The 23,534-nt window shown below is 43.8% G+C and overlaps 4 protein-coding genes across 5 annotated transcripts; 2 read left to right on the top strand and 2 right to left on the bottom strand.

The window, feature by feature from the left end:
* Positions 1-961: 961 nt before the first annotated feature.
* Positions 962-9,601, top strand: fbxo10 (F-box protein 10). Of its 2 annotated transcripts, XM_018695758.2 has the most exons (12): positions 962-1,079; positions 2,675-2,912; positions 3,353-4,007; positions 4,267-5,097; positions 5,318-5,467; positions 5,840-5,976; positions 6,816-6,886; positions 7,070-7,222; positions 7,313-7,663; positions 7,755-8,062; positions 8,177-8,364; positions 8,779-9,601. In XM_018695758.2, the coding sequence occupies exons 3-12, from the start codon at positions 3,423-3,425 to the stop codon at positions 8,957-8,959; spliced, it is 2,955 nt and encodes a 984-aa protein (XP_018551274.1). In that variant the 5' UTR covers positions 962-1,079; positions 2,675-2,912; positions 3,353-3,422; the 3' UTR covers positions 8,960-9,601. The 2 variants fall into 2 exon arrangements, with proteins under 2 accessions (XP_018551274.1, XP_018551273.1); XM_018695757.2 differs by lacking the exon at positions 962-1,079 and having other exon boundaries at positions 2,689-2,912; positions 7,752-8,062.
* A 373-nt stretch (positions 9,602-9,974) lies between these two features.
* polr1e (RNA polymerase I subunit E) lies at positions 9,975-13,286 on the bottom strand. The gene is made up of 12 exons (XM_018695761.2): positions 13,126-13,286; positions 12,679-12,782; positions 12,458-12,534; positions 12,287-12,372; positions 12,037-12,092; positions 11,811-11,955; positions 11,590-11,700; positions 11,398-11,494; positions 11,175-11,305; positions 10,993-11,074; positions 10,514-10,645; positions 9,975-10,266 (listed from the first exon to the last, which is right to left on the bottom strand). The coding sequence occupies exons 1-12, from the start codon at positions 13,187-13,189 to the stop codon at positions 10,101-10,103; spliced, it is 1,251 nt and encodes a 416-aa protein (XP_018551277.1). The 5' UTR covers positions 13,190-13,286; the 3' UTR covers positions 9,975-10,100.
* Positions 13,287-13,786: 500 nt separating this feature from the next.
* LOC108896571 (zinc finger and BTB domain-containing protein 5) lies at positions 13,787-20,933 on the top strand. Its single transcript, XM_018695760.2, is given in 6 exon segments — positions 13,787-13,855; positions 15,156-15,369; positions 15,558-16,356; positions 16,359-16,429; positions 16,536-17,036; positions 17,038-20,933. Coding segments are annotated over 6 exon segments (2,283 nt in total). The 5' UTR covers positions 13,787-13,829; the 3' UTR covers positions 17,710-20,933.
* On the bottom strand, positions 20,930-23,484 carry grhprb (glyoxylate reductase/hydroxypyruvate reductase b). Its single transcript, XM_018695762.2, has 9 exons — positions 23,226-23,484; positions 22,719-22,852; positions 22,541-22,613; positions 22,292-22,408; positions 22,092-22,180; positions 21,873-21,977; positions 21,460-21,595; positions 21,244-21,374; positions 20,930-21,148 (listed from the first exon to the last, which is right to left on the bottom strand). Exons 1-9 carry the CDS (start codon positions 23,396-23,398, stop codon positions 21,027-21,029), a joined length of 1,080 nt encoding a protein of 359 aa, XP_018551278.1. The 5' UTR covers positions 23,399-23,484; the 3' UTR covers positions 20,930-21,026.
* Positions 23,485-23,534: the final 50 nt, after the last annotated feature.

The raw sequence follows: 23,534 nt of genomic DNA, 5'->3' as shown, positions 1-23,534 counted from the left end.
TATTATTCTAGTGCAATAAACAGTCTGTCAATGTATCATCTTCTCAAGATTTAAGAAAAGATATCAGGCTGCAATACAGCTGTATCTGATCACCATAAGTGCTTAAGGTAAGAGCCAACAACAACAGCATTAAATCACTCTGCCTAAACTGGCTGTTGTACAATTAGCAATAAAATTTCACAGATAAAGATAAAAAGAATAAAAAATGCTCTTGCTTCTCAAGGCCTATCATCATGTCAGTTCTGCTGCTTCTGGCAAAGGCTACTCAGGAAATGTAGTCACTTATGTTATCATGCTGTTTATTCAAAAGGAAGTAAAACAAAATTGACCCGTTCTTGTGTTTATTTCTACTTGATATAAATGGTATAAATAGACAGGATTATTAAATCCTATCATTTCCCCTGCTTTCTTTCCATTCTTGTAGAAAAGGAAACTTGGAAAAGTCTTGATGAAATAAGATTTTTCACAGTAGATATTCACATCTATTCACATCTACCCTTATACAGTCCCTGTGTTTCTCTGACATTTCCTCACCAAAATGAAAGTTTGAATATACAAGTTCCATTGTTGTAAAGAATAGAGATGAAGAGAGAAAGTGACAAAGACCAACCAGTCCTGTGATAAAATGGGAATTGGACAACTGAGGAAAATAAGAGTGCCTTGAAGTTATGGTTGGTGTTGAGATAACAAAGTAGATAAAACTGTCTTTAAGGCAAGGAGTCAAAGAATCTGATGAAATAAAGTATGTCACAACACTAGCCAGTTCTTCTTTTTTTCCTTTGTCTGGCACTAAGTCATTTCAGGTGCAGCCACCCCCACCTGTCCTGCAATAACTGCAGTCTTCCCACCATTCCCAGACACCTGAGGCACGCTGTCACCTGCACACCTGTTCGTCATGCTGTCATCAGCTCATTAGTACCAGCTCGCTTCCTTTCTTCAGAGAGATTGTCTTGCTAGAAGCCATAACGTACCTGCCTTTTTTACTCTACCTGCCAGGTTTTGCTTGTTCTCAACCACAGCCTGCCCAATGGACTTTGGCCCATTTGCCTTTGCCTCATATTGAGGAGTCTTACTGCTCTGTGAGTTGTGTTTTTTGGGTTTGAACCTTGTTCACTGAACCATCACACTGGCTGCTGTAGATCACAAAATCATATATATTATGGTCATTTTGTGTTGAGGGGCAGTTGCAGTAAAATTTTAACTACTCATCCTTTAAACCCTCCAAAATCTAGTCACACGAAGTTAACAGTTCAGCCAAGTCAGGCATTTGGGACCCAGCTGCAAGATCCAGTGTGAAAAACGAAAAAAAACTTTCTCGAAATAATGACTCAGTATCTCACAGACAATTTTTTTTTTTTTAAATCTCTAAAGCTTTATTTCGGGAAGGTCTCTCAAAGTCTCAATAACTTTTTCATCTTAGTGACGATGATCTTTTTTCCCATCACACTGGTACAAACACGCTTCCCCTGTGCCCCGGGTGCCTGTACTAGGAAGGGAGTTTAACCTACTCTGATTTGACTCAGGTTATCAATGAAAGTCGGGGTTGACAAACCCTGACTGCCTCGATCTGTGTTAAACTACGACGGTGGTTCAGATGTCGGTAAGATGAGTCGGTGTTAACTTAATCGGAGTTAGTGCGCGTGCATAAAACGGACGTGTACCGTATCTCTCAGATGAAGAGCGCACGTTAATTCTGCCGGTTTACGAGGAATTTAAACTCTAGCGACACAATGTAAAACCGCAGCTGTCAACAAAGCCAGGGAGACTTGTCTCATGTTCTCTGGGTTCTTAATCTGTAATATGAGATGTAAGACGGAAAATATGTGATGGTTTCTCGGATACTTGGATTATAGACAACACGTGGGTCACATTCCTGAAAATGAGCTGTTACACTCTGTTAATGATGATCTACCTGGGACACTCAGACTGCATATGTATGAATGTAATGCTGTTATGTTCAGTATGAACTTCATGTTAACGGTATTTCAGCCTCAGTGGAAACTGAACCTGGATGAAATAGAAACAGTGATACACATTCATATTTCCCATCATTAATGCTGCACGTTTTGGTATGTAGTCTACAATTACAACAGCATGTCGCATTATATTGTCTTTCAGGACAATAATGCCCCCCACCCCCATTTAAAGGCTTATTCAAATCGATAATATGCAACGCCAATGATGCTAAATTCTGCTGCTTGACTGTGAGAAAAAAAAATACAAATTAGAATAACTGAAATTGAAAATGGAAAATGCGGAGCATAAAAAACACAATTTATTGGTGCACATACCTCTACCATCTACTTCTTTTTTTTTCTTTCTTTTTTTTGTGGTGGGCTGACGTCGCGAGTCAGCCTCTCTTCGTCGTCACTAAGTTACTCCTGAAGTTACCCTGATAAGCCAGTAACCTCGCTTCGTAGTACAGGCCTCGGGTGTGAGTTTGGCCATAACATTTGAGTTGAAAGTGTAACATTTCTTCAAAAGACAATATATATGAAAGGGTCACTTTAGCCAAAAATATTTTAATATAGACTTAAAGACCCGGCCTCGGCTGGGGCATATACAGTGTACTGTGAGCCGGAGGCAGAGCAGCTGAGCGCCAGTTACGTTTAAACCAACACATGTAGGATGTATAAGACGTGTTTACATGTTAACATCAGCCTTCTTCCATCAGATAGACGCCCACTCTTGGGAAGCGGAAGATGAGGCCAGCCTCTGTGTTTGTTTCGTGGTCTGTTGCCGTAAACTGGAAGCAAACGTCTGAACTCCATTTCGATGGCACACATCTGCAGTCATCATGGACTGTTATGAACTCTGGAAGCAGCGAGGAAAAAGTCGCTATCGCAGACGTGTAGGCGGCAGCTAAACGGCAGATGTGACCATGTGCTGATCCATTTAACAAGTGGTAAAAGGTAAGGCTTTAACTGTTGGCGGATGCGATGCTTTTTTGATGTTTTTGCTAATGTTAGTTACGCAAGGTTTGCAAATTACCAGCGTTACCTCGCTAGCTAGCCTTCGTTCATCGTAGCAAACTTTTAACACATCACAGGCGTGTGTAGAGACATTAGTTGGGTAAATTAAAATTGCAATAACGTTATAGAATTCACAACATCATTTTTGTCGTGTTTACTTCGCTATGTGTAGTTTTCCTGATAAAAATGACACCGTTTAGCTAGTGATAGTAACAGCTGGCCATTGTAGCATCGATAATTTATCTGTGTGGTCATGTATGAGCGCTGCCGTATACGTGTTTACCTTTATTATTGTTGTGTAACGATTCGCGCTAGCGGTTTCCTGTTGCTTGATCTGCGCGTGCGTGCGTGCATGCGTGCGCGTGACTGACTGTTTCCAGGTACGCCTTCCGTCACGGTGCTCCCCAGCCGGGCGTCTCTGCTGCTGCTGCTGCCGCCGCCGCTGCTGCCATGGAGGTGGGCAGCCTCCCCGTGGAGCTGTGGAGGGTTATCTTGGCCTACCTTCCTCTCCCTGACCTGGGCCGCTGCTGCCAGGTGTGCCGTGCCTGGCGGGAGCTCATCCTTTCCCTGGATAACACCCGCTGGAGACAACTCTGCCTGGGCTGCCCCGAGTGCCGTCACCCCAACTGGCCCAGCCAGCCCCACCTGGAGCCCCCGTCTTGGAGGGAGGCCCTGAAGCAGCACGCCCTGGCCACCCGCACCTGGACTCAAAACGGGCCAGAGCTGCAGTCCTCTGCCTGTCTCCTCTTTTTCCGGCGTCGAAAAGACCGCAGGGTTTGGCATGTGGGGCCTGGGTGTGAATTTGAGACCCTGCGCGGGGCACTCGGGGTGGTGGGGGCTTATGACCGTGTGGTTCTCCATCCCGGAGTGTATGAGGAACAGGCTGAGGTGGCGCTGAAGGTGCCTGTGGAGCTGGTTGGGCTGGGCCGATTGGGCGAGGTGGCCCTCCTGGTGTGTATGGAGCAGCAGTGCCCTACTGCCAGGCTGTGTAATCTGGTGTTCATGCCACCCTGGTTCTCCACTGTCGTCTACAAGGTGAAGCAACAGCTTGTGTTGATGGTTTCTTCATACAGCAATGATTTAGCTGCTGTTCAGAACTATCAGTACAGTCTTGATAATTACCTGTCTTAAGGCTGCAAGTATTTTCATTATCAGTTCAGTTCTCCTGATTATTTTCTTGATTAATCAGTGAATCAGCCATTTAGCTTTACACTCCTGTATCTTAACTAAATCAGTTCTGTTTATGTATGGTTGTTTTTTTGACTCCACTCTTTCTGTCCTTGCTTTGCTCTAGACATCCTGGGGTCACGTCCAGTTAGATAACTGCAACTTTGAGGGGGCTCAGTTGCAAATCCGCGGCCCAGGAACCTGCCAGGCCCGCTTCTGCTCGTTCTCTCAGGGCAGCTCGGCCCACTTGCTGGGTGTTGTCCTCAGTTTATTGGACAGCTGTGACTTCTCTGGAAGTGACACAGCGTCGGTGACCGTGGAAGGTCCTCCAGTGTCAGAGAGGAACTGGGCTTGTAAACACTTGGCTGCCCTGGCCAGGACGTTCCCATCATGTGGCGTGTCTGGGATTAACAGTAGCTGCCCGAGAGGCCCTCCAGTTGGCTCCACTGGTGGGCATCAACCTCCAGGAAATAATGTCAAAAAGGAGCACGTGAGCATAGAGGACTGGCAGAGGAGGACTGAGGTAGATGCAGTGTGTCAGGGCACAGTGATCGAAGATGGCTGGAGTGAGGGGGAACGCAGCGAGGGAGAGGAGGGGGGCCGAGACGGAGAAAAAACCAACACCACCAAAAACCTGCTTACACTGGATTACAAAATCCCGTGCGACAATCATGGCCTGTCCCATTTGCTCAAGCCCCGGGCAGATGGCTCTCTGCCGCTGGCCTCCTCCCCGGATCCTCCACCTGTCACCCCTGAACCTCTCACCCTTCAGCAGGAACTGGAGAGGGACCCAGAAGCTCAGATGTTGGCAGCATCCACCCTTGGCTGCATCCTCAGACGCTGCCTCTTCAGGGAAGGAAAGGGTGGCGTGCATTTGTCTAATTACGGACAAGCTCGGCTGGAGGGCAATGTTTTTCGTGGGCTCAACTATGCTGTCCGCTGCATCCAGAACTCCACAGTAAATGAAATCATAATAACTTTGTTTCAGACTAATAGCATTTTACTGAAATGCATCTTAACACATTTTGATTTACCATGTTCAATGACTTTCATTCACAAAATGCCATTTGAGTAGTGTATCAAGTTACGGAAGTAGCTCAGATCATGAGTAATTAAGCAGCAGTTTCCAATTCAGTCTGCTACTTGAGCCACTCTTTTTTCTCCCTTGCCCGCTTCAGATAGTGATGCTTAGGAACGAGGTGTGCGAGTGCCGTGCATCAGGTGTGTTCCTGCGACTCTCTGCTCAGGGACTCATCGCAGAAAACAACATCCACTCGAATGGAGAGGCCGGGCTGGACATCCGAAAAGGGGCTAATCCCATAATTGTGGTAACTGCTGCGCCCACTGTTTCCTGAAGTCAAGTAATCTTAACCCAAGATTCACTTAATATTTCCAGAATTTCAACAGAATCTCATTCAGTTGTTATGGGATTTATTGGGATTCTTTTGAGGTCCCAAGCTCACATTGCACCATTGTCCCTTGGTATGAGGCCAAGAAGCTACTTTGTGTAAATAAGAAGGATCAATAATAAACCAGATGGTTGCTGACTGTCGACATTTACACAACACAATAGAAGTAACGTATGGAGGCTTGAATTCGATTAAAATGTTTGTAGCATCATATAGTACATTTCCAAATGTAACTGTATTTAGTTTGATCATTTTTTCTACTCCAGTTTTACTGTCTCTTTAATTCCACAGTGCAACAAAATACACAGTGGTTTGCGTTCTGGGGTTGTTGTCCTTGGCAATGGAAAAGGTTCAATTCGGAGCAACCAGATCTATAACAACAAAGAGGCAGGCGTGTATATTCTCTTCAGTGGAAATCCTGTGGTGAGGTAGGTGGGACTCCACAAACATTTCACAGGAACGTGTTGTTCTTTCTCCCATTGCTTGGATATCATTCATACAGGGTGTAGAGGATTTTTGTTTTTTGAGTTTGAAACAATACCCACACTAGGCCTTTCTCACAGCACACATTTTGACTTGTAATAGAAACATTTTATTCAAGGCACTATTGATTATCAGCCTGAGATCATTTGTGGTGTTGTGTTACAATACATAACATCACATTTTATTGTAAAAGTGTGTTTGAAGTTGTGTTATGCAGGAGTATTTTTTAAAACTCTTTACAGGAGAGATAAACCAGCGACTTTACTAGAACCCAGAGCTAAAGGTGCTACATCTAAGTTTTGCTGTCACAACGTAGCACTAGCATTAACAGCTGTTTACATACTTACCATCTAGATGAAACGTTGCAAGTTCAACATGAAATGTCAAACGCCAAGGTTTAATTCTGTTTCTATCGCTTTTCATTCTTCCACTGAAATTAGCATGCTAACCTGCTAGCCACTGCCCATCCTGTCTTGTAATACTGCTTTATGTTCTTGAGTTACTGTGGCGTCCAGTCTGCCCTCAGTCCAACAGGACAGGATGAAGATGTAGCACTGCTCAGAAAGCATTTTCTAACCTCTTGTCTTGTGAATTCAATGATGGCTGAAGCTCCTGTTAAGTAAATGGCTGCTAATGCTAATGTTGGCTATTTATCGATAGCAAAAAGTTACATATAGCACCTTTTAATGTAACTATCTGTTAAACCATGTGCTATTACCACAGAGTTTTGTGAAATTACACACATTCTGGAATTGTTCAATATTTTTCTTTCTCTCTCTCATAGTGGAAATCACATCTTCCAGGGTCAGGCAGCAGGGATTGCTATAAATGAAAACGGCAGAGGGATGATAACAGGTGTGTAAGCAGGGCCTATCCCACCTCCTTGTCCACATTATACATCAGCATGCCTGATAGGTTCTTCATTGTCACCCACTGCTTTGCCACTTACAGAAAGTAAAAGCACTGCTTGTGGTTATTGTGTACTAGATTAAATTTCTAACTGATTTTTTTAAACATACAAATGCACTTTAATTCCAGAGAATGTGATCAAAGAGAACCAGTGGGGGGGCGTAGACATCCGCAGAGGAGGTGACCCCATCTTAAGGAACAACTACATCTGTTATGGCTTCTCAGACGGTGTGGTGGTGGGAGAGAGAGGACGTGGGCTAATTGAAGGAAACCGTGTCTACTGTGTGTAATTTCAGCCTGATAAAAGCAACATCCTGAGTTTATCTCTACACAACAGCCACACAGGTGTTTTATTTCCTCTTGTTTCCTCAGGTAACAAAGGCTGTGGTGTGTGGGTTATGTCATCTAGCCTCCCGCAACTCCTGGGAAACTACATCACCCACAACTGTATGTATGGGCTGGCAGTGTTCTGCAGGAAAGACCCGGAGAACATCGAGGCCAGGGAAGGGAACTGGCCAGGGCAGGAAGGGATTGGTGGAGATGGAGGCAGCGGGGAAAGGAGAGGAGTAGAAGGAGAAGGAAGAGAAGGGCAAGAGAACTTGAACGAAGAGGGGGAATTGTTTGCATGGGAGAGCGATCTGGACAGCGAGGATGAGCGCCACTCCGCCCGTCGTTCCATCAGTGTGGCCCTGGTGGAGAGCAATTGCATGAGCCACAATGGAGGTAATAAACCCTTAATTCCACAGATACAAATAGTCACTCACTCCCCATCTCTAACGTTATCTTCACCTTTCTGTTTCCCTCTCTGCAGCAGTTGGTCTGTACGTGAAGAGCAGTGAGCCTCTGAATGTTTTTGCAAACCTTGTGAACAGTAACCGCGGCAATGGAATCGCTGTGCTCCAGAGCAGTCAGCTGACCCGACTGGTTACAAACTGCATTCTTGAAAATGGTCAAGGTGGTGTTACGGTGGAGAAAGACTGCCGAGTGGAGCTTCGCGGTAATGGCATCTACGAAAACGGTGGCCATGGTGTCAGTTTCAGTGGCAACGGGCAGATTGTGGAGAATGATGTGGTTGGAAACCGTGGATATGGGATCCAGGTCTCGGGCAGCTCTGACATCAAGGTGAGATGGAGTGAGACAGGAACACAGTCAGACTTGTAAAGACTTGCTTCAGATACACTTACTGAAATGTTAACGCATCACTTATGTACATTGTTTTATGATTTCTACCTTTAGGTACTCCGCAACCGTGTCCAACCAGCACAGGGTTGTGGCATTGCTGTGCTAGGACCAGTAAAAGGAGTTATCCATGACAATCTGTTGTTCCAGGGTCATCCTGGAAACAAAAAAACACTGCTACATATGGATCCTGGCATTGAGAGCTGTGTGTTACGGAACAACAATATCCTAAGACATAATAACAGGTAACAAGACGAAGTGTCAGAGATTCAGACACCATCAGTCGCTTCACTGTTTGTACTGTTTGTATCGTTTCTTCTGCTTCCCATGTAGTTAGGCAGCTAGACTGCACATTTTTGTATTCATGTATCAAATAGCAATGAGAAAACAATGTAATAGTGTGAAAGGGATGGATTGTAGTGATGAACTTGGAGAGATTTGTCACCTGAACATGCAGCTCACCTCGGCTTTACAGAGATACACTCTGCTTTTAAGGTAGTATTGTACGTCAGTGTTGTGTTGACAACTTTTTTCCGCTACCCCTACGTGGCCAATAAAATCAGTTATTACAGGTTTAACATCTGCACTGCCCCTGGTTGTTATATAAATAATTCTATCTAGAAGAGTAACTGCTACTTTTATGCCTTTGTATTTTGTAGCTTTACATCTGCTCCTCCCTGGGTTTTGGAAAACCCTCCTCCCCGTCCATTGCCCAGCTCCCCCTCAGGCCTCTCCTCCTCCCAGTATCCTTCCCGACTTGGAATTTCCATGACAACCAGGATCAGCGCCACTGTGGAGAGTGGCTGCCACAGTGGCAGCATGTTCTGCTCCATCCTGTGACTACTGGCAAGAACTTAGCAACAAATATGAATGACTTTACCAAGAGGTCAGCATCTGGTCACTTTTGAACTGGTGTGTTATTGTACATTTGGAGCACTCTAAACTTCCTAAGAGGAGACCCTCCAAAATGATGTCCTATTATTGAGGTGGATTAACAACCAAAAAGGAAAAGGTGCACCAAGTATAACCACTAAGGGGGCCGTCCACCTTAGAAGTACATAGAAGTGGCAGTGGCACAACATTTTGTAAATCTGATATTAGACTTTTGTAATTTTATGATAAAATTCTAGTCCACTCATCAAATGTGGACTCATGACGTGAAGCTGGAATGCAAGAAAGTCGAACAGTGTCACCATCGTGCATCTTAAACAACCATTTCCATACTAAAGCTTTAACTTTGTCATGTTCTCTTTTACATGCAGATTTCATATTCATGCACAGGATTGCTGTAGACTTACTGGTTAGGAAGTGCACAATTCTAAGTCCTAGCAGGAGTCAAAGGCATCAGAGATGCCAGCTTCAACCATGCTACAATGTAAAGCTGTGCCTTCTTTGACTTTTTAATCAATCAGTGATTGTAGCTAGGGAAGGAGTTGTCATAGTGTGAGGTGTATATGCAAAAAAAAAAACAAAAAAAACAAAGCCAAACTTAAGCTTCTGCCTCTTGCACAGAACTGTTCTATTTCCCGGTGAGTCTGTGTTTTTGTATCATGCCATCTTTAAAATGTGATGCACGTCCGCTTTCTCTGACATCATGAAATTCCGAGAGGGAGGACAAGTTATCATTCCAGATATAAATGCGCTGCACAGTGACACATAACCACACAGACTCACCTGGTAATAGCCAGTTACAGAAGGAAAGAGATGTTCAGTGTGCAATATGTGATGTCTACAAATGTGCCTATACGTTTTATCTGTCTAAGCTAGATGTTTTCTGTCATCTAGAATTTGTTTACAGCTCATTATTCTGCCTTTTTTGTATCATGCACAGTAATCATTAATTAACGATATCATGTATAACTCAAAGTTCACCATTTTATTTGTCTACAAAATGAATTAATAAACAGTTCTTGTTTGTGGCATTTCCAATTCTTACAGTCTTCTCTCTTTATCCAGTTCTTGTCTTATCTTGTTGTGGCCTTCAGCGCATTTTCTTGCGTTTCCTTCTCTCCATGAACTGATCATATTTGACCAGAGGTAGGAGAAGAGACGCCTGCCTGTGCTCGTCTTGCAGTCCAGCTTCCTCACTCTTCCCCCGAGCTGGTCTACTTAAGGTCAGTCCCATTGACTTTGCAATTTCAATCATCCTACAGGAAAGTATATTAATCAGGTAAAACAGCAAATTTACTATATTGCACCTCATATTGTCACAGTGTTTTATGTGGTGTGAAAATCATTTGTATACAACAAGAATGGCACAATTTAACACTATGGAGAACGATAGCCTTCCTGTAACACAGTGTAACACATGGTATTTGTAGCATACTGCAACACAATGTGTTACACTTTAAAAAACAATACACATACTTAAATTTCTACTTTTTTTTTTCTCACCTGGCTTCAGTGATTCCCAGGTCACGGTGCAGTAATGTGAGGTCAGCAGTCATGTGATCCATATGCAGCAGCAGGGCCAGGGAGTAGGCTGCTAATTTTGCTCGCATTGATGTTGACACAATGTTCATGACCCTGAGTGGTCAAATTCAGTGAATATACAGTTAGGCCAGTGTGCAGCTCATATTAACATGCTAACAGTGGATCCCTGTTTCGTATCTGGATCAAGGGTCTACGGATATATAGTGTCATACTGGGTTTCATACTACAAGAGACATGCAGCCACTTTATCTATTTTCAATGTATTTTTAATATAAAGCTGCTAATTTAATCCAACCAAATCAAGTTCCAGAAATCTTGTGGTTATGAAATACATGTTCACAGGGTGCTTATTCTCAAATGAGGTATCTGCAAAGCAAATGTTGTTCCTGAAAGTATTTTATTAAATTATCAACATGTAGAAGAAAAAACTGTCATCGTACCTGCCATTGTTGAAAGTCTCCACAGTAAATGTTCTGAACAGTTTGCTCTGAATGATGCGAGGGCAGCCTTCCTCCTGCCCAACTACACACACACACACACACACACACACACACACACATATATATAATTTATTATTATTGTTACTTATGACACACATAACATATGATAAAGGCTTACTCACACTTCCGGGTGATGCTCTTTTGCCGTGCCATTTTGAGCAGCATAGAAAGGTAGAAGGTACAGCGTGCTACTTTATCTCTGGCTTCACCCACGGCTGGCATTTTCTCCAGGTGATTAACAACACACAGACACCTTAAAAAAAAGTACAAACCAAATTAGAATGGAAGGAAACACATGCAGCTTAATAAAATATCTCAGTAAGTGTGCGCCCCTCATTGCCCTACCCTCCATCATCTCTCATCTTCTGCAGCTCCTCAGGAGTGAGTGCTGCCATCTTGGAACCAGCCTGCTCCAGAGCACCAAACTCCACTGGACTCAAGACTGTGGACACTGATTAAGGACGGACAACACAACAAAGAAACCCAGCAGTTCTTGCATTGCCTTAGTAACACACACTCAGAGCAAATGAAGGATACGTTCGTCAAATAGGTAGACGTTCTCAGGTTTGTCTGCATCTGCATTGCAGGGAGGCAGGTGGAGAGCCAGATCTCCCTGGGACTCTGTCTCAGCAACCTCATGTTGTAGAGCTGAGGAGAGGGAGAGCGAGAGAAGAAAAAAATGACATAAGAATGACATTCATTTTTAGGCTACTGGCTTCCATACCCAATGACTTAGACACACTGACTGCGTAGCTTACCTTCCAGACCCTTCTGGTCGATCACATTATTGGCAGCTTTAGCCACGGCTTGGTGCAGGGTGTCACTGCCCACCTGATTCAGCCTGCGGGAGCTCAAAGCTCTCTTCTGTTTGTTGGTGCCAAACGCCTCGATCAAAGAGTCAACCTAAAGAGAAAACATTTATATCAAGCTTCTTCTTAATCTGGTCCAACCTTCTCTTCTTCTAAGAAAAACAGAACATGGTACCTTGTCTCTGTAGGTCTGAGTAGTGTCCTGGGATTTTGCAGCCTCATCTGCCTCTCCTGGTGAAAATCATTGTGAACACAATTTGCACTGAGAAGCTCTCAAGCCAAAATTATCACATTGTACTTTCAAAAGATGATCTGGTTGTTCTGGAAAGTCCTCAGTCACTTGGGTTGTGCAAACAATCAAACAACATTAAACTTAAATGTTACATTCAACATAGTAATCAGTACATGCTGAGTGCTTCCCTTACCTGGTATAACAGGCTGCATGTTGAAGAGCTGAGCGCTGTGCACCTCCATTTGCATGGTCTGTCTGTTCAACACTCCAACATAATATCTACAGCAGACACCGAACATATACTTATTATTAATCCTATTAACAGTGTTGTTATAATTTCTCAAAATATGCTGCATTCACTTACTTGCAAAGGTTGTTACATTTCATTGACCCCGCTCCAAAATTATTTCCAACATAGGACAGTCTGTCTGATTCAGCGACCTGGACAGAGGAAAATAAGAACAGGACGGGCATTAAAGTGCTGAAGGTAGATCAACACAACCTACACAAGTCATTTCATAGATGTAAGGTATAGTTCCAGGCACATAAAACAGAGGATTAACAGTAGTCTCGCATCTTCCTCACCAATATCCGTCTGCTCTTTTTCCTGGGGTTATTCTCATCTGCGCTCTTGTACATTGTGAAGTCCAGTTTGTCTGCATTTCTGACGCTGCCATTTGAAAAGCGGACTGTGTGGATGAGAGGAACTTGTCAACAAACGTGATTGGCAATAATTTATGATGATTGATGATATGAAGCAGCAACAAACAAGGTGTACGAGCTTATTCAAAAAGTAACTTTCACTGTGCAACGTTTGTGGCCTTTTTACTGACTCATTACACTGGAAAATAACCTAAGACATCACTAGTAACACAAAACTAAACAACTAGCCCTGGTGCTAGTACCCACGTGTGCAATACAAATGGATGTTTCAAATAGAGAAGATACATGTGACACAATATTTACCGGCATGATCATAATAAGAATTATCTTGTAAAAAGTCTAGACTAGAAAGAAGTAAGATATAGTCACCAATAACAGCTTTGTCGTCATCTCTCTCCTCTCCACAACACACTAGCGAGCAGGAGGCAGCCATAGTTGTTGTCTTGTGTTTGTGAAGCAAGAGGGTTCACCCTTTCGTACTTCCGTTTTCGTCAACTTTGCCAAAGTGCTCTACCGTACGCGTTAATTATGAACGAAGAGTTTATTTGTGTTCCTCATATCTAAATGACCGATTAGTAGTGCTGGAAAAACGATGCTAGCTTAGCTATTAAGTAAAAGTGGAAACAGTGGTGAAACACACGTAGATAATACGTTCAAGTTGTACACTTTATGAATTATATAATTTAAATCATATTATTTTTGCTCTAAAACAACTTTGTAACGTTTGTTTCAGTAGCTGCAGCACTTATTTACATTACCATTGCGCTAACATTATTAATACTCATATTAAAAGAGATTTAAGGCTACTTAATTTAGGCTACAGCTTACTGGGTCTGCCCTTGTTACAATACATATCCTATTTGATATCAGGAGCTAACAAGCAAGCAAGAATAAGCAAGAATAAACCCAAAAAAGTAAAATGTTAGTTAGGAAAGGGCCGAGAGAGTAGCAGGATGAGAAAGCGTTAATTTCTTGACTTTACAATCATATAAACAGGTTGTGAGTATTTCAACAGCGCCGCCCTGCGGTGGTTTAGCAGAACTGCAGCGCTTCACCTCGGCCAGGTCACGGGCATGGAAGTGAAGCACAGCGCCACCCTGTGAGTCTGGCTGGGAAAACCCGTCTGAGTGGGGAAAATTATTAGAAATCATAATATACACACGTTGGACCCGGATAGCGATTTTACGGCCGGTATTTGCCTTAGTAGCGGTTGTTATTGTACCTGACTCTGTACGGGGATGACACCGACAGATGTGTGAGACAAACGGTCACCGTGAGAGCACATTACGAGCGGCTTTCACCCCCACAGACACGGACCATTTAATGCGAGGAAACTGTTAAGAGTGGACCGCAGGGGACATGGGGTGTAGCAGCAGAAATGTTAGCTAGTTAGCATTTGACGAAAAAAAGCAGTTTCGATATAGACGTGCGGTCCAACCAGGTGACCGCATCCTACTGTCGCTTGTGTTTTTGCTAACAGGCGATTTGCTGGTCTGTAGCCAGCTAACTTTAGCCGTGTGAGTCTCTGGTCTCTGGCCTTGTGTCTGCCACTTGTTTCCTACGCTTTCGGAAAATCCAAGGTAATTTTAGATGTTACTGGCTCTCTAATTTTACCGTGTTTTACCAACTTAGCTAGTAACATTAGCCAACTGGTCATGTGTTAGCCTGTCTTGACTTGGTAGCTGTGTATTTTCATTACAGTGCAGAGTACACTCCGAGGCTATGCTTTGCAGCTACTGTGTTAACAATGCAGCCGTAACTTATAACCTTAAACATGACTAAACAATTGGACAAGCTAAATGGCAAGTTTTTTCACAGTCTGTTTCTTATAGCAATTAATTCAACCCATTGGAAAGCACTGCTCTTGTTGCAAATAAATTAATAATCCTCTTTGAATTTTTGTAGGCCCTCTCTATCTGTAGGACCACAGATTACTGCCTTTTGACCCAGTAAGGACAGTACAGCTTTTAGTTGTTCTGTATTATAAATAACAACCCTTACCCCCTCACTCACACCCCATCATTAGCTCCATCTACCCTGTCCCTGACCTCCATCATCATACAACTGTCTCTGGCTGCAGCTAATGGTGTTTTATTTTCATATAATCTGTGGATTAGTCATCTTTCCCTTAGCCTAAGGTGGTGTCTTCAAGTTTCTTCTTCTTATTGAAAATTTGAAGATATCCAAATTACAAAAACAAGGTTTCATGTTTTAGGAGCTGCAAACAGCAAACATTTGGATTTTTTGCTTGACAAGGATTTAAAAGATTAATCCATTATGAAAATTCTTGTGGACTCATGTTCTGATGATATCAAATGTCAGCGCTATAACCTTTTTTTTTCTTTCTTTCTTCTTTTTTTTTTTTTTTTTTTTTTACCTCTGCTTGCTTATGTCTTTAGGGCCATGGATTTCCCAGGCCACTTCGAGCAGATCTTCCAGCAGCTAAACTATCAGCGTGTTCACGGTCAGCTGTGCGATTGTGTCATCGTGGTGGGCAGCCGACACTTTAAGGCCCACCGCTCAGTGCTGGCAGCCTGCAGCACTCACTTCAGGGCCTTGTTCACTGTCGCAGAGGGAGATGCAAGCATGAACATGATCCAGCTGGACAGTGAGGTCAGAATCTAAAAATGTTGTGTCAAAGAGGGCAACAGTGGTAATATAACATGGATGATTATAGTGATGATGCTACAAAGTGTGATGAAGAGTGCAACTCAGTAAAATCTACTGACATCTTGACATTCTGTCTTGCTACTGTCTCAAACAGTGCCAGTTAGATCATGGAACTACTTGTGTGTTTTCAGGTTGTGACGGCTGAAGCTTTTGCTGCTCTTGTGGACATGATGTACACATCAACACTGATGCTGGGGGAGAGCAACGTCATGGATATCCTCCTTGCAGCCTCACACCTGCACCTCAACAATGTAGTCAAAGCCTGCAAACACTACCTGACCACACGCACACTGCCTATGTCTCCCTCATCCGACAGATCAACCCATCACCACCCTCAGCAGGACCAGCAGAGGCGCAGGCAGCAGCAGCAGCAGCAGCAACAGCAGCAGCAGCAGCAGCAAGTAGCAGATTTAGCAGTGAATCCTACTCTAGCGGCTAATGCTAACCTTGCGGCAAATGCTGCCACGTCAAAGTTGCAGCGCTCCTTCCTGTTGCAGCAGCTGGGGCTCAGCTTGGTGAGCTCTGCCTTGGGTGGGATGGAGGAGGACGGGGTGGGAAACGTAGTTGGCAGCAGAGGGGTGGAACAGAGAGCCTCCTTCCCTATCAGACGCTTCCACAAACGCAAGCCCTCTCTTGCGCTGGGCCTGTCAGAAGAGAGACCCAGGCAGAGGCAGCGCCCGTCAGCCCCTAACCTGGGGCTGTTAGGAGAGGAAGGGGTGAACGCAGAACGAGAGGAAGGAGCACTTCTCTCCCCAGACTCCCACAAGATGGGGGACGAATCGAAATTGGATGCTGCAATCACAGGCCTAGTGGGGATTTCCCAAGATGATCCCCAGATGCCTAGTCAGTCAGACAGTGGACACTGTGAGGGTGAGGACTTGGGGAGAATGCAGGGAGGGGTGAGCAAGGAGGAGGACATGGATGACCAGGACACCAGGACAACAGATCAGGCGTGAAAATTAAATCAGGGGCAGAGGAGGAGGCTGAGGAGCAGGAGCAGAAGGTAAAATTGTGGATTCTGTTCTTGTGTAGTTTGTGACAAAGTAACAAACTCTCGTTGGGCCTCATGCAAGAGCATTTTCATATTTCTCATCCTTTGCTTCCCACAGGTGGTGGTTAAGCGAGAGCCGCTGAGCTCGCCTGAACCGACGGATGAAATCAGCGACGTGACATCACAGGCTGAGGGCAGCGACCCGGCCGAGCCTGGAGGCCAGGAAGAGGAGGAGAAGGTGGAGCTGAGCCCGGAGAGCAGCGACCGCAGCTTCACCTCTGAACCCCAGCCCAGCTCTGACTCTCTGCTGCAGCCCGGCTCCCAGCTCCTCCTCAAGAGCAGCATGGGAGGAGGCTCCGGAGTCGGGGGAGGTTTTGGATGTAACAACGGATTAAATGGCAAACCTGGGTTCAGTATTTCTAGCTTCCTCAGCCCGAAGGATTTTGGAAGTGGCGGAGCAGGGTTGGTTACAGGAGAGGACGACTTGCCCAACACGACAACTGGGGAGGCAGTAGCGCATCACTTCCTAATGAGACAGGAAGCCGCTGGGCCGTCTGGCTCCGCTTCTTCTTCTTCTCTTCTGCAGTCAGGTCCACTCAGCGGTGAGAGTCGCAGCGGTTTTCGGAGATAACTTGCAGCCTGATTCTCTGTTCCTTCGTCCCCTGCATGACAGTTTGGGGAACCCCAGAGGGAGTGGGGGAAGTGCGAATGGAGGACGCGGAGGGGTAGATCCCTTTGCTTTGGACTTCCAGCGCTCAAGTCTGGGGCTTCACTCTCTGGGGCGACCCTCACGAGGGGCTGGAGGGGCAACCACTGCCTCTCTCAGTTATCCAGGCTACAGGCGCATCGCTCCGAAAATGAGCAGCAGTATGGGAGGAGAAGAAGGAGTAGGCGGGGTCCTTCAGGATTCTGCATCTTCCTCCTCAAGTCTGGCAAGTCCCATTCTTCTCAACGAGAGCGGTGGGTATGAGATGAACAGCGGCCGGCCCACCTCCCTCCCCCCTCAGCTGACCCGAGCTTCAGCAGACGTCCTGTCTAAGTGCAAGAAGGCTCTGTCGGAGCACAATGTCTTGGTGGTCGAGGGGGCTCGGAAATACGCCTGCAAGATCTGCTGCAAAACCTTCCTCACCCTGACCGACTGCAAGAAACACATCCGCGTCCACACTGGAGAGAAACCCTATGCCTGTCTCAAGTGTGGAAAGCGCTTTAGTCAATCCTCCCACCTATACAAGCATTCCAAGACCACCTGTCTCCGCTGGCAGAACAGTAACATGTCCAATGCCCTGCTGTAGGGCCGAGATGACCGCATCAAGAGTGGAGTGGGGCAATTGGATGAATACATCTGCAATCGGAGATGGGCTGAATTTAAACTCCCCAAAAAATGTTTCATTTTTTCTGAAGCTGTGACAGAGCAGCTGGATCTGATCAGCTGTTGTGTCCAAACTAACTAGGCCTGATCACTGACCAAAGATAGGAATGATAATGTAATCATGCATTTTCATTAAGAGGAGAAACTCATACTATCAAGTCAGTAAAAGTTATTCTAAACACATTTAGCCTGAAGAAAGTTTGCAAAAAAATACCACATTTATTGTTATGGACTATGCTATGGATAAGAGTATTATAAGGATTTTCAATCAGTGTCAACAGCCAATTGACTTTGTATAATATGAGCCAGGCCAAGTTGGGACTTGACTTTTAAAGCTGACACACTGTTGGCTACAGCATACAAAACACAATCACATGGGCCCTCTCCTTCTAGTAACATTTAGATGTGTTGAGATGATCCCTTAGTATGGAACATCAGTAGCTTGCGGTACACTTAACAGATGCTGATTTGAGTCAGTTATAACACTCAATCTGAGTGTGTGCAGAGCAGAGGCAGCTGTGTGTAGCCCCAACATTGAGAACAGATATCATGTAAAATAATGTTCAGATTTTTCTATTGCACATATGTAAAACATGTAGCAGCATCCGCATCAGACTGCTGAGTCATCCGAACTGTGCGTACTGACTGTGCCTTGTTCGGTGCAAGAGCAGTCACATAGACTGTGGACTAACTGATTTAGATTCAGTTTGGGTGCCAGATATAATGCCTGTAACTTTTGTTGGATACCCTTGATATTTACTCTACTGTACAAAAAGGTGGATGGAGTTAGATTCTATCCAGTGAGGCAAGGTGATGCTGAAATCTGTACCTTTTTGCAAGTTCAGCCAGAAGAAAAGGATGACAGAGACTCTAAGGGTGTATGTGTTTTTCACCCTGTTGTTGGTATGCAGTGAAAATGTCATTAACTGACTACATAAACTCTCTTAAGTACAGAAGTGATGATGTCTGAGGCAGTTTACACGCATATTCAACCAAGCCATGTCAGATTGACGGGAGATGTTTTACCTCTGTAGTTGCCTTTCAGTCCAAGCACCTCAGTTAAAGTTGAGAAATGATGGGGCCTTCACATTTCATGTGACTACAGGAATAAGTGTCTTTCTTTGATACATTTATACCTGTACCTTATGGTTGCTCTAATCAACATCTTGTTCCAGTGTGTGCTTGCCAGGCAGAGCTATTAAAAAATCTGAGCAATCATAGAGGGAGAAGTGTCAAATTGTAACATCATTGCATTATCAGCAGTTAAAAAAAAAAAAAAAAACCTGCATTTACTGGGCCTTGTAGTGTCTTTTTGAGAAATCTTAATATAAAATATTGCATTATGATGCTACTATAATACAGAGATAACAGGAAAATGTGCTAGAGGTGCACCTTATTTTGTGTCATAATGTTAGTAGTTTTAAATTGTATAAGATAAGCCACTTTCTCTCCTCATTGGTTACTGACTGGGAATGACCACAAAAAGTTCAGCTGTGGCCAACAAGTTTACTGACCGTCCACACATCAGTGTGCTTGTGTGTGTACAGTTTGTGTTTGTTAAAAGGGCAATGAAGTTGTGCTGAGAGGCAGAGTCTGAAGCCGTTTACAGGATATTGAGATTCAGCACGTGTTGCAAAAGTGCTTTAGAAATGTAAATATTGCACATTTGTGGTCGTTTTCATATTTTTTCTCTTGGAGAGGAGACAAAACAACTCATGAAGAACTTAACATTGTGTATAAGTTTGTTACTGTAATTGATATCAATGCTTTATACGCGTATCTTTTTACATCTAATGTTGCATCTGTTACTAAAGCACTTAGACAAATCATTCTCTTTTATAACTAATATGTTTACTGGAAATGTTGAACTATGTGAAAATGTTGCTGTATTGCAATTATCCAACTCTACCAGCTCTCAAGGGTTTTTCCCTTGTTAGTTTTTATGTTTATTTCAGGAGTTTTGATTTCAGGAATTATAACTGTATCTATATTTTAATGTCTACCTGTAACTTGATAAATGCTGTCATATACTGTAAGTTTGACAATTATGGTTCAATCAAGGATTTGTGTAAGATTCAGAGAGAACAGACACACTGAGAAGGAAGGAATCTAATTTTGCAGCTTAATGAAAATACAGTCATATCAAGGATTTTTACATCAACCCGAACTGGCAATGCCTGATTTCCAGTTGGTTGTAAATAAGAGCAGCTTCACTGGTAGAAAGTTGGTTAATTGAAATCAGTGTTCATGCAGTGTTGTAAAGTTCTGTTTTAGTGAACTGAAATGAAAAAAATAACACTTTAAATTCATGTTTGCCTTTTTGTATATTTTATTGCTTGCTATATTGTGTCACCTACACTGTCAATGAGAATCACACAGTCGTTGCTTCCATTTCTAGTTGGCACCTTGTCGTACTGTAAGTCATTGCACTGTTAGCTTGTACGAAATGACAGTTTTATTTGACATATTTTGATGGTTAACTTTGACATTTTACTTCGTGGAAGAGTAATTGCCTTCAAGGCTGTTTTCCCTGTAAACATAAGCTAACCTACTGTCTGCCCTGTAACTCTTGGCACAGTGGAGTCAATAGTAAAGTCCTTAAAGCTTGGCCACAGACTTACAAATGACCACTGATGGTCAAATCTCAAATCTGATGTCCATTCCTCTGTGTTGTCCTGTCACACCTCTTGCTTCATGACTGAGAAAGCTACCTGTGACGTGCTCTTGAGAAATGGTTAAAAAGGTGATGAGGAGAAGGAAATATGCAGTGTCTCCAAAATGGCTTCCATGTCTCACACAGTGGCCTATTAGGAATTCTAATGGTGCTGTCTTCTAAAGCTTAATGTGAATCTCTGAAAAATGCACTGACTGTATTACCCCTGTATGAATATGCCAAAATTTTGAAAAAAATGTAAAAGGCCTGAATTGATTAGGAAAGTTACTGCCTTATGCCCTCTAGCTTGAAAAGCTGGGCCTTTGTTGATTTGCCAAATCTGATGGATTTCTGTGTTGTTTATTTCTGTATACCTAACATAGTATAACCATGAGAGGACTAAATGTTTGTCTCTTTACTGTTGAAGGATATGAAGATTGTATAGTATGTTCAGTTGTTGTATAGACTGAATTAAAAAAAAACAATGAGATTGATTTTGTTGGTTTTATTTTCCTCTATAAAATAACTAGGTATGTGAAGGAATGGTCCAGTATTCAGTTGGTTCTAAGAGGGGAACCACTTTCTTCTTAGAGCTTCAGCTCTTTGATCATCGGCTCACCCCGCAGACCAAGGAGGAGGTTGTTAGCCGCTAGGGCAGACATGGCATTACGGGTGCTATAGGAGGCACTTGCAATATGTGGTAGAATCACTGTGGGAAGAAGGAATTTAAAAAAAAAACAATTAAGGCTTTATAATAAGATGGCCTTGAGACAGCTGAGGCACTAAAAGGTCTGACAGACTCACCGCAGTTTTTAAGGGTAAAGAGTGGGTGGTTGGTGGGTAGGGGCTCAGGGACAGTGACATCTAATCCAGCTCCTGCGATCTGCCCAGTGGACAGAGCCTCATACAGGTCTTCCTGGTTCACTACCCCACCTCTGACATAACAGAGAGACCGAAATTATAACAGTTCTCAGTGAATTTTCATTCATTGTCAACAGTTTATCTTGACTTAAAATGTACCTGCTTGTGTTTATAAAGATGGAGGTGTTTTTCATCTTGGAGAAGAGGTCCTTGTTGCAGATCTCCTTTGTTTCCGGTGTTAAAGCACAGCACACAGTCAGGAAATCTGACTGCTTCGCCAGCTCGTCCAGAGAGACTAGACCAAGACAAAGGCTTGTTGACGTCATATGACATAAAAACGTCTGAGAGCAGACTGTCATCGGAAACAACCTGATTCCCCTACACAGCATCTCATGAATCTGAGATCAGCATGTGAAAGGTCAAAGGAGATGACCTGTACCAGCCAGCGTTTAACCTCTCTACTATCCACCTTGTTGACAGTGATCCCACTGTACACTTTTCCTGCTGTGACATGTCAAAACACCTTCTGTGGAAAAAAGAAATGCTGACGTGACCGTAAATCTGCACCTTACCATACTCTGCATTGATGATACTGGCCAGCTCAGGCCTGGGGGCCACATCTGTGTAAATGAACTTCTTTACTTTGAAAGGTGCCAGACGCTCAGCGATAGCAACACCTGCGAGCACAAACACACAGTGTGAGAAGTGTCAAACTGGTATAAATGGCTGTGTGGTGATAAACTGACGTACAGTACATGTCATGTATAGTGTGTCAGATACTGTATGCTCACCGATCCTCCCTAGGCCAAGAATACCCACAGTGCTGTTGGCCAACTCATATCCACACAGCCACAGGGTTCTCCATGTGCCCCAACCACCACTGACACAAGTATGAGAGAGAGACAGGAGAGCTATGTATTTATAAGTCTGTGCTTGTAGGTTTTAAATAGCATTTGTGCATGTATGTTTTTGTATGCGTGTGTAACATTACGTTTTGGCTTCATGTGTGGCCTCTATGAGCCTCCTGGAGGTTGTGAGTAGCAGAGCTACAGTCAGTTCAGCAACAGCATCTGTCAGAACATCAGGGGTATAACCTACACGGATTCCTCTGGGGAGAAACACAGGTAGCATATGGCACCAGGAGTTTGCATATTACCAAGTTTAATTAAGCCTTCGTGTGTGTGTGTGTGTGTGTGTGTGTGTGTGTGTGTGTGTGTGTGTGTGTGATTTTATGAATCACCTTTTCTTCAGCTCCTCCAGAGAGAGATGGTCAAAACCCACTGACATAGTGCTGAGGACTTTCAGGTTTGGACCTGCAGGAGTAGGTCACACACACACACACACAAAGACATGCATAAATAGAGATACTGATCATTTAACATAGGTTGATTCAGCTGGCTCAAGGACTGTTCTCAGACCTGCAGCTTCTAACAACTCTGCATCAATCTTCTCTGTCAGCACGCAGAGCAGACCATCGACCCCTTTGACCTTCTCAAGCAGCTCCTGCCTGGGCACAGGTATGTCATCTGAGTCCCACAGCTGGAACTGCACTCTGGGAAAACAGACCATGACTTAAGATCAAATCTTTTTTTTTTTTAATCCATAAAAGGATTTGTAGATATACAATATATCAAGCTGCTTCACGTATAGTTTAAGCTTTCATAGAAATTTTTGGGGAGATTTTAGGGACATTTCTTCTTCAGTCTTCTGTGGGGGAATACCCTTTAGGCTACCAGTCTTATCTATCCAACCTGAAGGTAAACGTTAGAAGTCCTGTTTACTCTGAGTAAATGATGAACTTAACAAAACAGAAACTACAAGTGTATCACAATCAAATCAGCTACAACAGGCAGTTAATTATTGTTACAAGACTTCTATATAAGAATCTTTCATTTTAAACGACTTAACAGGACTCTATGACTCACTGTCCCGATTCACGGAGGATCTTCAGACCCTCAGGGGGGATCTGTCGGGTGACATACACCCGAGGCAGGGTCGACATCTCTCTCTGCATGTTGCTTGTGAGACCCCCGGTGATATTCAGTGGAGTGACAGCAATCCGCTGGAGCCGACGTAGCACCGTACGACTGCACCACATTGCCAAGAAAGAGTAAACCTGTGGGCAGGTGTCAGGGAGATGGAAGCGGTACTTTGGAGTTCAGCGTCTGTTGTGTGCATGTGCATGATTTTGGCTCTAGTTCAGAGGAGGGGATGTTCCTGTGTGAGTCTTTGAC

Source organism: Lates calcarifer, linkage group LG5, assembly GCF_001640805.2.
Source record: "Lates calcarifer isolate ASB-BC8 linkage group LG5, TLL_Latcal_v3, whole genome shotgun sequence".
In the NCBI taxonomy this organism is placed as follows: Eukaryota; Metazoa; Chordata; class Actinopteri; family Centropomidae; genus Lates; species Lates calcarifer.
The sequence above is the reverse complement of the archived record's forward strand: the minus strand, read 5'-3'. Positions and strand labels throughout refer to the sequence as shown.

Excerpts from the sequence above, each read along its gene's own strand:
- fbxo10 (XM_018695757.2), top strand. The coding sequence starts at position 3,423 with ATGGAGGTGGGCAGCCTCCCCGTGGAGCTGTGGAGGGTTATCTTGGCC. Across the intron at positions 6,887-7,069 it reads CGGCAGAGGGATGATAACAG|AGAATGTGATCAAAGAGAAC; the intron begins GTGTGTAAGCAG and ends CTTTAATTCCAG. Across the intron at positions 7,664-7,751 it reads TTGCATGAGCCACAATGGAG|CAGTTGGTCTGTACGTGAAG; the intron begins GTAATAAACCCT and ends CCCTCTCTGCAG.
- polr1e (XM_018695761.2), bottom strand. The coding sequence starts at position 13,189 with ATGGCTGCCTCCTGCTCGCTAGTGTGTTGTGGAGAGGAGAGAGATGAC. Across the intron at positions 12,535-12,678 it reads AAAAGAGCAGACGGATATTG|GTCGCTGAATCAGACAGACT; the intron begins GTGAGGAAGATG and ends TCCTCTGTCCAG. Across the intron at positions 11,956-12,036 it reads CTCAGACCTACAGAGACAAG|GTTGACTCTTTGATCGAGGC; the intron begins GTACCATGTTCT and ends TTTTCTCTTTAG.
- grhprb (XM_018695762.2), bottom strand. The coding sequence starts at position 23,398 with ATGTGGTGCAGTCGTACGGTGCTACGTCGGCTCCAGCGGATTGCTGTC. Across the intron at positions 22,614-22,718 it reads AGAGTTGTTAGAAGCTGCAG|GTCCAAACCTGAAAGTCCTC; the intron begins GTCTGAGAACAG and ends CTACTCCTGCAG. Across the intron at positions 21,596-21,872 it reads TATCATCAATGCAGAGTATG|TCTCTCTGGACGAGCTGGCG; the intron begins GTAAGGTGCAGA and ends GTCTTGGTCTAG.